The sequence below is a fragment of the Lactuca sativa genome, chromosome 5 (assembly GCF_002870075.4).
Source record: "Lactuca sativa cultivar Salinas chromosome 5, Lsat_Salinas_v11, whole genome shotgun sequence".
NCBI classification, from domain to species: domain Eukaryota; kingdom Viridiplantae; phylum Streptophyta; class Magnoliopsida; order Asterales; family Asteraceae; genus Lactuca; species Lactuca sativa.
In genome coordinates this window covers 354,085,360-354,099,774 of record NC_056627.2, presented here as the reverse complement: position 1 = coordinate 354,099,774, position 14,415 = coordinate 354,085,360, and the positions used below count along the sequence as shown (strand labels likewise).

General features: G+C 35.5%; 1 protein-coding gene across 1 annotated transcript; it reads left to right on the top strand.

Annotated features, from left to right (window-relative positions):
* Positions 1 to 1,538: 1,538 nt before the first annotated feature.
* LOC111903553 (protein JINGUBANG) lies at positions 1,539 to 3,076 on the top strand. The gene has a single exon (XM_023899325.3). The coding sequence runs from the start codon at positions 1,610 to 1,612 to the stop codon at positions 2,876 to 2,878; it is 1,269 nt and encodes a 422-aa protein (XP_023755093.1). The 5' UTR covers positions 1,539 to 1,609; the 3' UTR covers positions 2,879 to 3,076.
* Positions 3,077 to 14,415: the final 11,339 nt, after the last annotated feature.

Below are 14,415 nucleotides of genomic sequence, written 5' to 3'. Positions count from 1 at the left end.
GGTTCACATTTTAGAAATTGTAAGTTTGGTGAATTTGTTGGCAGAAGTTGTTGCGATACTTAAATATGTCAAAGAGGAGGGGCGTACTTTATCTAACCGTAATCAAGCAAATGGTATTTTGTCATATTTCAAGACACTTGATTTCGTGTTTCTTTTATACTTGATGTTTGAAATTCTATGCCTCATAGATACATTGTCAAAGCATCTTAAAAAAAGATCAAAATATTTTGGAAGCGGCTTCATTAGTAAAAGGGACAAAGAAAGCATTGCTAATTTTTAGAAAAGATGGGTTTTCATAAATTTGGAAGAAGGTATGTGCTTTTTGTGAAAATCATAGTATTGGAATTGTGGACATGTCGGAATATTATGCTACCCCACGCAAGCGTAGGACCAATAAGACTAATCAACATCATTTTGAAGTTGTGATTTTTAACACGATTTTGGATACGTAAATTCAAGAATTTAGAGATAGATTTAGTGAAGTTGGCATGGAGTTGATGAAGAACATGGAGCTTTGAGTCCTTGTGACTCATTTTCTAGTTTTGATAAAGCAAAGTTGTTAAAGCTAAGTAGGATGTACAAAAACGATTTTGACGATTCAGAAATGACACAACTTAATGGGTAACTTGATATCTATTATCACTCTTTGTTCCATGATGAGAGATTTTTCAACTTGAAATGAATTGCATAACTCTCTCGTTTGTTGGTGGAAACCAGAAAGCACCTCTTTTTTCCTTTGGTTTATAGATTATTAAAATTAACTTTGGTTTTGTCCGTCGCAACCGCAACCGTTGAACGATGTTTTCTAGAATGAAGCTCTTGGAGACCGATTTGCGTAATAGAATAGGTGATGATTTTATGAATGGTGTTTTGATTTGTATTGTAGAAATGAAGCACTAGAGAATGTTATGACTGAAAATGTAATTACTCGCTTTCGTAAAATGAAAGAGCGAAGAAGTGAATTTTAAAATGTAACTTTGTTATGGAATTTGAACTATATATCTAATAATAAAATGGTGGTTATTATTATTTTTTTATTGTATATTACACACAAAAAGAAATTCTAGGATACGAGTACCACTTTGCTTTTTGATCCTGACTTCTGTTTTTGCCTAAACTTGACCAAATATTGATACTTTTTTAGTCAGCCAAAAAAATGTTGGCTGGATTCCGTCAAAAAGATATCAAGCAACCCTTTTAAATAAACCATTCCAAAAGAATGATATCTCCAACTTATAAACTATTTAGAGTTTTTGACCCAACTAATAAAACAATAAACCATATGGATCATACTTTTTAATTATATTGAAGAAATCTTTGATCACTTTACAAACACGAAGGACGTGGAAACACATTTTAATTATATTGAAGAAATCTTTGATCACTTGACAAACGAAGGACGTGGAAACACTCCGTTGTTATTTTTTATAACGTATATAAAAACCTTATAAAATCCAAAATAATCTAGCCTTCCCTTTTTACCTATTTTCCACCTTTTGCTTTATTTGTTAAAATACGCTCCACCCACCCTATCACACACCTCCACCCTACCTCGGCTATATAAAAGCTTACAATCTTCATCCTCTCAAGTTTACTGATAATTACAACCATGGCTGGAAACATGAATTTCATCTCACGTTCATGTTCATGTTCATTTCGATTGTTTTCTAAATCCCATGATGATCAAGAATCAAATTTCCGATCTCAATCGTTTTCGCAAGATTCTTTCAACTCATCTTTCTCCTCCAAATCAAGCCTTCCACCGTCAATCTCCGCCATGATCGCAACATCAACCACCCTTCACCACCACTGCATCTCCACTTTCAAACCCAATTCTTCCGATATCCTCTCTCTAACCCTTGCTGGAAACCACCTCATCAGCGGCTCATCCACCCATATCCACCTCTGGCCCCGCCACCCCGCCACCACAAACACCACCACCAAATTCATCTCAATTCCGTGTAACAGCGCCGTCAAATCTCTCCATATTCTCAACGAAAACATACTAATCAGTGCACACCAAGACCATAAAATTCGAATATGGCATATCAACAAGCTCAAAATCATAGCAACTTTACCAACCATAAAAGATAGATTAGCCAAGATTTTGTTTGCAAAAAACTACGTTGAAATTCGCCGGCATAAGAAGCTCACCTGGATTCATCATAACGACGCTGTTTCTTCATTAGCGGTGTCACTCGATAAAACTCTGATTTACTCCGCTTCATGGGATCGAAGTTTTAAGGTTTGGAGAAGATCGGATTTCAAGTGTTTGGAATCAATTTCAAACGCACACGACGACGCCATTAATGCCATTGTATTATCCGTTGAAGGCTTCGTTTACACAGGTTCAGCAGACAAGAAGATCAAAGTGTGGGGGAACAATCGAAGAGATAAAAAACACTATCTTATAGAAAAATTGGAACACCATAAATCCGCTGTGAATGCTTTGGCTTATGATGATCATGTGTCTGTGTTAATCTCTGGAGCTTGTTCAGGAGTAATGATAGCAAGCGAGAGAAACTCCGGCGGCGGAGATGGTGGACATATGTCGGTTGTGGGAGCACTTTTGGGGCACAAAAAGGCGATTCTGTGTGTGAGAATTGTCGGAGATTTGGTGTGCAGTGGATCTGCTGATAAGACAGTGAGGTTATGGCGAAGAGCAGTGGGGAAAAGCTATTCATGTTTGGGTGTTTTGGAAGGTCACGGTGGACCGGTGAAGTGCTTGGCCATGGCAGCGGAAAGCTCCGGCGATGGTGAAGAAGAAGGAGGAGGGTATATGGTTTACAGTGGTAGTTTGGATAGTGATATTAAAGTATGGAAAGTTTGGGTTCCATCCGCCGTGGAAGAAGATTCTATGGCGAATTTTGTTAGTTGATTTTGCTTTATTTTCTATATATATTTTAAAAAAATTTATACCATATAAATTTAATCAATAGTATAACTATTTAACGGTGTTTAGAAGACTTTGTTATAAAAGATTAAAATTCATGTATAAGAATTATAGTTCATAAAACAGTTTTTTTTTTCTTTTCTGTGGAGACCTTTTTTGATGATAGGACTTTTGATATGAAAATCTTTAAATATGTCAAAGAATTTCGGTTTGTCTTTGTCACTCTCATGATTTCTTGTTTGTTAATCTTCAAAGTTTGCGGAGTTTTTTTTTTTTTTTAAAAAAAAAATCTTTTAGTTTTTTACCTTAAGTATGTTTTTTTTTCATATCATATGTATTTATGTAGAAAAAACGTATTTATACATTAAAAAAAAACTTAACTAAACATCGATTAATTTTTTTTTACATATAAGGATGTACTTTTATATATAAATACATACTATACTTCTACAAACGTGAAATTCATTCATAAATTTAGTCGACCTTTAACCTCCACCAATGAGCTCAGAGTTTTAGACTAGGGTGAGCAACAGTACCACTGATACCTAATCAAATTGGTACCTGTGGTGTAAGCTAAATCAGCTCGTTACTCGATTCCACAAAGTTGGCAAAACCAATTTTCGGTACTTGTTGTCCCAATTCCATTAGGTTAGGGGAAATTCAATATCGGGTATTCGTACCAGTTCCAACCATCATAATTTTTTCATACGAGCTCTAAATATTCTAATTATTTGTCCAACATATTCTTCTATGTCTTTGCTACTAGCTAGGCTCAGGAATCAAAGGAATTCTTCTATGTCTTTGCTACCAGCTAGGCTCAGGAATCAGGGAATCAAATTATCTGGATAAATATTACTTGAGTTTCATAGCCTCAAACATGGGATGTTGGGGTTGCTTCAGCCTTTCTAATTGTTTTTTATCCTATTCCAACTCTCGTAACGTTTTTCGTAGGTGTTCAGCTTTTGTAGTTGTTTTTTTACCATATTTTGACCCTCAAAAATTTTCGTACGAGCTTTGAATGAGCTGTTTTTTTTTTTTTGTTCATGCATACCCTAGATGTATTGGCTACAATTTATGCTCAATAATCAACTTAATTGGATAAGTATTGACTGAGTATAGAGCCTTAAACATGGCTACTTAGTGTTCTTCAAAATTTCGATATACCAGTATTGGTACATCCTATTCGATTCAGGTGTGACATCCCCTAATTTCTCGGCCAGAAAAGACCGATTTAATTTATGCTTTTTAAAATCAAATCAGAGAAATCTTTATAAAAGATGTTGCGGAATTGGTCCCTAAAACAAAATATGATAAAAGTTTGTCAAAACCTTTCTTTAAGAAATATATCATTTCCTTTTATATCAAAACCTCGGGATGTCATGTTTCGATACAGATCAAAAGCATAAACAAGACCTTATAAGCCTTACAACAGTTATTTGTAACTGCTGGCCTATAATCCAAAATCACTTATCATCATCATCCGACTATGCTCGGGGTCCTCTACCTGTAATATAAACAGTTGAGTGGGTCAGGCTTGGAAGCCTGGTGAGCATATAGGGTTTTCAACCCACAATACATAAATTTATTATGTTTAAACATCAATCAATCAACCGAATTACCCCAAACCCCATTATTTTATTTATTTCTTAAGGGTTTACCCTAAGAATCAATTATCACTCCTTCCTAAGGATTCATCCTAAGGAATAGACACAAAGTCACCTCGTGACTGGGGTTTATACAACGGGCACTAATTCCATAGCTGCCAAGGTTTATTCAACATGTGTTAAGTCCATAGCTCTCATTTATCGACAGTATTATTTACAGGTATTCTCTCCTGCAATACATGTCAATGGGTTTTTAGAGTACAGCAAATGAACATATAGTTCATTACACATACAGGTTGCGGGCCTGCTAGTGTTCCATAGACTGTCTAGAATAGTCCATGGTTGTCATCCATACTCTGCTGAATGACGGGGGCCAACAATTTGGGTAAGTGATTCTCTCAAATTTCACCACTCACCCTCAACTCATGATCAATATTATTGATCATCTCCTTTATCCAACTCACCTTTCATCATACCCACTATTTCATCTACCCATGTTTTACCCAACATTTTTCGTAGATAAAAATACATATATAGTTTAAATTATTTAAAAACATGTATAAATCATTCCTTTAGCACCCATCTAAAATAAACAAACAATATATATTCACACAGCACGTATTTTATGTAAAGTACTTCATATCTATGTGTAAGGTGAAAGTAACTACACACTCACCTGATTTAATGAAAACCGGGCAGCAATTCGTTTCCTAAAACGATCGTTTCTAATAAAACCGGGAGTTTTATTGAGAAACCGGGCTCTGCGAGGGTCGGGCTTCGAAACCGAAAAGATAAATTTTTCAGGCTTCTCGGGCACTTCGTGGAGTATTCCGGGGTTTACAATCGATATTGGGGCTTCGGGGAGGGTTAAGGTGAAGAAAAGATGAAGAAAGGGGTGAAAAATGGCAAATATCCAATTCTACCCGAGAAGGCTCGCAGGTCCCCTTCTATTTATAGGGTCCGAAGTCGGCTTCGGTGGTGGGGTCCGCAGGCGAGGGTGCGCAAGTGCTCGCACATGGGCTGCGCGTGCGAGGGTCTCGGTGGCGGTTGCTGATTGGACCGTGGTCTACTGGTCCACATGCGAGGTTCGGAACACGTGACAGCAGGGCGAAGCTTCAGCCGGAGAGCTGGCTGCTTCGGATTGGGCCTCCCCCTCGGTCGAATCAGGATCCGACGCGTGGCTTCGCATGACTCAGCAACTCGGTGACTCAGCAGGACACGTGGCACTCTTTCAGCGAAGGTGACGTGGCAAAACGTGACTATGCGAATTTTCTCGACTTTCGCGCCAAAACTTCTAAAATCCATAACTTTCGCATACGAGCTCCGTTTTTTACGTTCTTTATATGCACGCGTAGCTAAAAATACGCTCTATAACTTCCGTTTAGACTTTGTTGGCTAATTTTGAATTTCATTTTTATATTATTATTTTTAACAGACCGGTATAGGAAATCCGTTAAAAATTCATAACTTCTTCATCCGACGTCCGTTTTCGTTAGACTTTTTACCGTTGTGCTACTAATGACGAGAGCTTCAATTCTCGTTTAGGTTGTGTCGGCTAAAAATCAATCAATCTAAAATTCGAGTTTTTAGTTGACTACTGCTAAGCTGAAACTTCGAAAAATCATAACTTCCTCATACGAAGTCAGATTTGGGCGTTCTTTTTATCAAACTTCTCGGTTTAACGAATACTACGACTTTAATTTAGATCAATAAGGCTAAAAAGTAGTTTATCAAAAACTCACTTTTTACGACATTCAGCACCGTGCCGGTTTTGTCGCGAAACTTCGACATGTCATAACTTCTTCGTTATAACTCGGATTTTGGTATTCTTTATATCCCTGAAATCCTTGTTTCGACCACTACAACTTTATGTAAAGATATCGGGCTTATCTCACACTTTAATTTTGACGCTTCTTTTTATTCTTAATTAATTAAACCCTAATAATTAAGCATAAAACACATAATTTACATAATATTCACATAATTCCTTTTCATTTCTTATTATGTCAATATTAATGCCTAGCCTAGAAACACGGACGTTACATCAGGACTCAATACTTTCATGTTACCCGTTTTAGTTTTCGCTACTTTCAATTTGGTATCGTGCTCGCTTCTACTTGAGACATCTCTGAATCAAATCTATGAGGAAGATAGTAGATGCCAAATAAGCAGAGTATGAGAACTGAAAGCGGAATCTAAACGAGTTGGGCAACAAATGAAGAATATGGTAGGAGTCGTTGAAGACAATAAAAATTTAATAGTGGAAACCAAAAAAAATAGGTCGTCGGATGTTGGATAAAAATATCAAACATGACCTTTGAGGAGTAGAGGTTTGTTACACAAAGTAAGTGGGGGTGCTATGTATTAGTGTTGTTTAATATCTTTGTGTTGGTTGTTTAATATCTTTGTGTTGGTTGTTATCGCCCTCATATAAACATAGAGTGAGTTTTGTTTGGCTAAAGTGGCATGATTGGTGTGTTAATTGTTGGTTAAATGGTTTTGATCTATACTATTTAATAGGAAAGTTTCATCTTTTTAGGAAAGTTCTTTTTATTAGTTTCAAGTTTATCCGGTGAATGTTTTTGAGTTTGATTAGGTATCCAATTGTTTTAGTATAAATATAGTAGATGCGTTTTTTATTGTATGCAGAAAATTCCTTTTGCTTATTAATAAAGTCTTTTGGGACGTAACATTTCCTCTACATATATTTGTTCTCTCCTGTTTAGTTTTTTCTCCTTTTGTTCATCTTTTTTCATAATCACCAAGGTTTCTTTGTTCTACACTTGGTATCAGAGTGGTTTCATTGAAGGGGGTGTGATTCGAGGTTGATTAGAAGCAACTCCAGTTTCTTTTAATCGGGCTTGTGAGAGACTAACCGGAGGCGCGAAATAAACAGACGGGAAGACGTCAAAGTGGGTGACTTTGATTTGGTTCGTTTTGCGGGTGACGGAAGACGGTAAAGGTGGTCGTGACCTTGTCTTATTGTCCGGTGGAAGAGTGCTCTCGAAACAAGCTTGATTAAAAAAGTCGGGGTTAAGGAGAAAAGGATGTTGTTGGTTAAAGAAGGAGGTTCGATGACGTATCAAGTTCCGGTTTTGACTCCAACGAATTATCTTGCCTTTTTGTTTCAAGCGATACCCGAAGACATGGTGTTGCAAATGGCGAGTTACACTGAACCAAAGAAAGTGTGGGATGGGCTGAAAACACGGTATTTGGGGGTGGATCGGGTGAGAACGGCTCGACTTGCAACGTTAAAGAGAGAGCTTGAAAGTTTGCGCATGATGGAGGGTGAAACGGTCGATGGTTTTGTGACAAAATTATCCGGTTTAGCTTCAAAAGCCAGGAGTCTTGGATATGAGCTTGAAGAAGGTGATTTGGTAAAAAGGTTACTAGATTCGATGCCTAAGTCTGTAACGTCCCAAAATTCAAGACTAAAAATTTCTTTTAATAAAATATTACTTAAAGTAAAATCATCATTTCAAAACATAACAGAGTATTAGTTTTCAAAACACATGTTCATTATCAAAGTAAAACATTCCCAGGATGACTAATCTATGGTGTGTGCCATGCGATCATCCCGAGCTCCATCATCCGCTACCGGAAGCACCTGAAACCAAAACTGAAAACCGTAAGCACGAAGCTTAGTGAGTTCCCCAGATACCACATACCATACAAACCATTCATAGCCAAGTACCATACGTAACCGACTTATCCATAATCAAGTAAGGTGCTATGTGCCAAACATAGTCTTGCCGTTATGCCACGGGCCGCGCGTGGTCTTCCTGGTCAAGCCTGGTCCCCTCCCTGGGTCTTACAGACAAGTGTCAAGGGCCACCCCCTGGTCTTTTATGCAAGTATCACAAAGACAACTGTACATACTACTCTACTTAGCTAAACAGCATACAGTGTGCCAGAAGCCACCTCCTGGGCTTTCATATATAATAGCATACAATGCGCCAGGAGCCACCTCCTGGTCTTTCATACATATTGCCTAGGGCTAACCCCCGAGTCTTCCTATCATCCATAATAACATACAGGGTGCCAGGAGCCGCCCCCTGGTCTATCATGCATATTGCCTAGGGCTAACCCCCGGGTCTTCCTACCATACATAATAACATACTATGTGCCAGGAGCCACCCCTGGTCTTTCATGCATATTCTAAATGGGCCGGCATTGGTGCCTTAGACCCATACAAACAGTGAGGAGACTCACCTCGCACTGCTGAACTCTGTTGATAATCCTCTGGCTGCTAACCGACAACTCTCTGAACCCCTGCTCCACTCGCTCCCCGAGCTACCAATGACAATGCAACACTGAGTCTAACTGACCCCCGAAAGACAACCAAGTCAACTCAGGTCAAAGTCAAATTCCTGGTCAAAGTCAACCTTCCAGGTCAACCCTACTCGCCGAGTCCACTTACTGACTCGTCGAGTTCTTATGCTCAAAGTCCTTCCAATCGTGACTTGACTCGCCGAGTCTACTGATTCCCGAATCCTGTCCTGTCCAACTCATTGAGTCCTTGCTCGACTCGCTGACTCGAGTCTTAACTCGAAGGGTTTGGGGTTCCGCGACCTGACTCGCCGAGTCCAAGAACAGACTCGCCGAGTACAAGGCAATCTTCATCCAACTCGCCGAGTTGTTCTTCCAACTCGCCGAGTACATGCCCAACTTCATCCGACTCGACGAGCTGTTCATCCCACTCGTCGAGTTCCTCCTCATCTTCAAGCTACTCGCCGAGTCCACTCAAAGGACTCGTCGAGTCCATCCAGTCCTTCATACATGCAGAGGACTTTTGAGTCATGCAGGGACTCAAATCTGTAGATCTACCCTTCCCAAGCCTATTCCTCACGTAAAGTTGCAAACTTTACGTGTAGAGAAGGAGATCTAAGCAAAATACACCATAAACTAGGGTTTAAGGCCAAGGGGCTTCAACATTGACTCAAGGGCTGATACTTTATGCTTCTCTAGTCCATAACACACTTGGATCTGAAGTAGCAACTTCAGATCCGACTTCTAATTCAAATGGGTGACAAACCATGGCTTAAAAGCCCCAAATCTCACAACCATGGAAGATCTAAAGGAGAGAGGGGCGACTTATTACCTTCAATATCTCAAAAAGGCTCCACAAACTCCAGATCTATAGTCCCTTCTTGCTCCTCCAAGTTCCTTCTTCCTTCTCCAATCTTTAATGCACCTTCCAAGGCAACAAATGGCTCAATCAAAGGATATGACGGCTAGGGTTTGGTATCCAGGGCTAAAGAGGCAGTAAGGAACCCTAGGAAGAAGATTAAGACGTTTATATAGGCTCCAAGTCCTGAATTTAGGGTTTTCCACGCACAGACCAGACTCGTCGAGTCACCTTGGCCGACTCGCCGAGTCGGTCACATACTCCTCGACCCGGATCCCGCTCGGACTCGCCGAATTCCTCATTGGACTCGCCGAGTCGCCCCTAAAATTAGGGTTTTCTTTCCTTTCTTGGCCTTCAAAACTTTGGGTGTTACAAAGTCGTTTCTTCAAATCGTGGCTTCAATAGAGCAATGTTTCGAGTTGGATTCAATGTTATTTGATGAAGCGGTTGGTAGATTGAAGGCATGCAAGGGGTGTATAAGAGGAACTAAGAAAGTGGAGGACACTCAAGGTGGGTTATTGTTGGCTAGTGAGGAAAAATCACATGTTTGTAAGCATTGTGGCAATGGATGTTCAAATCGGGATGACTATGGACGTGACCGGAGAAGAGGTCGGGAGTCCGGGAGAAGTCGAGATGGTAATGAACGTGTCCGGGATAAAAGTCATGTTAGATGTTACAAATGTGGTGAGCTTGGTCACTATAAAAACAAGTGTCCTAAATGGGAAGAAAAAAAGAAGCGGGTCTAATCGAAGAGGAACCGACAGTGTTTTGAATGAGTGGTATGATCAAACCAAGGGGTGATTGTTGGTTAATTGGTTTTGATCTATACTATTTAATAGGAAAGTTCCATCTTTTTAGGAAAATTCTTTTTATTAGTTTTAAGCTTATTCGGTGAATGTTTTTAAGTTTGATTAGATATCTAATTGTTTTAGTATAAATATAGGAGATGCGTTTTTTTATTGTATGCAGAAAATTCCTTTTGCTTATTAATAAAAAGTCTTTTGGGACATAACATTTTCTCTACATATATTTGTTCTCTCCTGTTTAGTTTTTTCTCCTTTTTTCATCTTTTTTTATAATCAACAAGGTTTCTTTGTTCTACATTAATCCTTCTACTAAATGTACTTTATAATGTCTCTAGCGTCTTGATAGTCTTTTAATAAAATTCTTCCGCCGTTAAAAAAAATATATAAATCTAACAAATTGTTGTTTGACTATAAATTTTGATGATAGTGGACTTACAACAGTGTTTAAGATTCTTTTTTAAGAAAGATGATGTCAGAAACCATGCCAATAATGAAAAATGATGCCTCAAAGTCCAATCATACACAAATTACAAAAGATCATAAAGGATGGGTCGTTGATGTGTGCAAAAGATATCACCTATCTAGCTTTAAATTTATAAACTAACTACTTATCTACTAATCTACTTATAGGCAGTGTGCCTAGTCAGTTTATAGTATAATAAAGTAAGTTGGGTATCAAATACAAAGAAGTGATTCAATATATTAAAGTAAGTACTAAAAATTAATCTAAAAACAAACAATAATTAAAAAGGGGTTTTATCTGATTTTTCAAGTTTAGATAAACTTAGGCACACAAATAAAAACAATTGTAATCAATATATTTAAAACACTTTCGTTTAGTTTCGAATCCACTGTTTCCTATGGTTAGCTCTTATTTATGGATTAATAAAGTTAATTACCAATTTATATGTAATTAGCAATTTTGGTTCAATCTACTAATATTTTTTCCAATTCATGTACTATTATGTATGGTCAGACACAAGCAAACACATAATTAGTTATTAATGATAATTGGGCTATGTAAGATATATCTCGATAACTATCTTTAATTAAGACAATTAATCAAACACAATTATATTCACAATTATGTTCTCCAACACGGTTAAAGTTGTTACCTTTATTACTTTATCTAAGATGCAGTGACTCCTAGCTCTAGCAAGTTAATGGTCACTAAACTACTAGATTAACAAGTTCATGTAATTTAATGGTCATTAAGCTACACTTAACTTGAATTTAAGCAACAAAGGTTAAAAGTTTAACATGCTTGGTAATGATAATCTAACACATGCACCAAACCAACTTTATAAAATCCATAAAATAATAAGCTAACTCATAGTTTTAAGGTTTCATCTAGCTAAATGAAACTCAACTAGATTAACTACTCATTACTGAAAGTAAACACACAAGATCATAAGAAATTGACATGATTAAATAATGCAGACCAAATGTAATGATTTAATCTTCAAATTCTCTTTCTTCAAACAATCTCTCCTTCCAATGATGTTTTCCCCAGGTTTCTGACCTCCAATCTCGAGTATCTCAGAATATCCTTCCTTCCTCCCAAAAGCTCCCTCAATCGTTAATACTAAGGGTTATTTATAGTTTTTCAAAATATGTATCTCATGTCGTGAGTTTAGTGGAATTTGTGTCGGGCAAGGAAACTAGCTTCCGCGTACTAATCTTCTAGAATTTGCCCCTCACATTGTGAGATATAAGAGCCTCACGATGTGAATTTGGTTTTTTACTAGAATCTTCTTCTTTTAAGCTCCAATCCTCCAAAGTTCTAATGTTTGTCGCTTCTGGCCCTCATTTTTCAAGAGTGACATAATTGACTACAAAATGTAAATTAATTCAATAAGTATCACATATCTTTGCAATTTACCAAAATATTACTTAAAATGTATTAAAATATTACCTAAATATATGTATAAATATGGCAATATCGGTTATTCGCCCACAAAATACCTATCTTCCACTTCTAGAGGGTTTCTGGACTAAGGTTTTATTTACTTTTTCCTCTTCTAGTAGTTTTTTTATCTGATTAAAAACGTCGTGGTTTTTAGAACTATTATAAACAAGATTATTCATCATTATAATTAGACAAAATTTAACGAATGGTCCTTATGGTTTTAAAATTGTCCACAAAACAGTCCTTATGAAAATAATGCATGAATGGTCCCTTTCGACAAACGTTAACACACTAATGGTTCTTATGTATAACTCTTGTTAGAGAGAGAAGTTAATTCCACATAAGGACCATATGCGAACTTTTCTGAAACTTGATATAAGGACTATTTGTGAAATTTTCTAAAATTTCGCATAAAAGACCATTTGTGAAGTTTAAAAAAAAAAGTCTATTAAATTATGTAATAATTATCATAAATCAAATAAAAAGGCAAGAAAAACATAGAAAATGTAATATTTATATAAAAATAATTAAATATTTTTATTTTTTATTTTTAATCTAAAAATATATGAAGTGTAAATAAATCATTTTATCTAATTTTAACTTTTACATGACATAGTTTATGAGATTTATCTTTATATGGTTAATGATTTAGCATGTCGTAGGTTAAAAAAAAGGCTAAAGTCATTATAAACATTTAACTATTTTATCATTATCTATTAAAATATTTAAATTTTTAAAAAACTAAATTATTTTATTAAATAAATATTAAAAATTATCTAATTAATAAAAAAGTTATCATATGTTAAGATTTAACTTATAACCAATCCAATTAAACTGATTAAACTGATTTGGTTAAAAGTTTTGTAAAACAACACTAAAAAAGGTATATAGCTAATAATAAAATATTTAAAGGTTTATAATCATTTTAGCGTTTTTTTAACCTACCACATACTAAAATAATTAATCATGTGAATATAAATCTCTTAAATTACATCATGTAAAAATTAAAATTAGAAAAATGATGTTGTTATGCTTCAAATATTTTTAGATAAAAATAGAAAATGAAATATTTAATTATTATTATAGTTTAAATATATTAGATAAAGTTTAAATGTCAAAAATTATTTATATATTAAATAAAATATACTTACATGTTAATTAAAATTAGTAAGTTATGTATTTTATTTATATAAATATTACATTTTCTATCTTTTAGTTTTTTTTACCTTTTTATTTGATTTATGATAATTTATTTGAGAGGTCATACGTTCAAGTCTCGTTGGAGACATAGTAGATGGTGATAATTTAAAAGTAGATTAGTTTGTCGTTTAAAAAAAATACAAAGTTTAATAGACTTTTTGAAAATTTTACATATCGAAAAAATACAAAGTTTAATAGACTTTTTGAAAATTTTACATATCGACTTTATACGTAGTTTCAAAAAAATTTACAAATGGTTCTAATGGTGAATTAACATCTTTCTCTAAAGGATGTTATACATAAGCATCATTGGTGTGACTACTTTTGTCGAAAGCAACCATTCATGCAAAGAAAAAGTTTAGTAAGGACTATTTTGAGAACAATTTTAATTTACAATTATCATTTGTGAAATTTTGTCTTATAATTATTGATTTTGATAATTATTTTATAGGCGTTAAAGAATTTGAGGTAAACTTTTAAGAATATAAATTGCTTTTTATGGTTTTTATTCGTATAATATCTGTTTTGTTGTTTCTTTAAGTACCCATCTACCATTTGTTGAATTAGTAGTCAAATATTATCAAGGTAATCATGCTAAAATAACAAACGCATGATAAATCCTAGAGAGTAGAAACTTTAACCGGTGAGATCATCAATTTGATTTGTTTGAAAATAATCAAATATCTCACGTTAATAAAATATATTGTATAAGAAATATGCGGATTAAAATGTAATAGTCTAATTCATGTACTAATAAAAAAAATACTTTTGACTTTGACTTGAGTAAAGATGATGATACACAATCAGATTATATGTACTCGTTTCATTTTACGAATCTACAGCCATTGTATCGATACAATGCATTTTAACACGTA

What these genes read in the sequence shown, in the direction of transcription:
- LOC111903553 (XM_023899325.3), top strand. Translation starts at nt 1,610, where the DNA reads ATGGCTGGAAACATGAATTTCATCTCACGTTCATGTTCATGTTCATTT.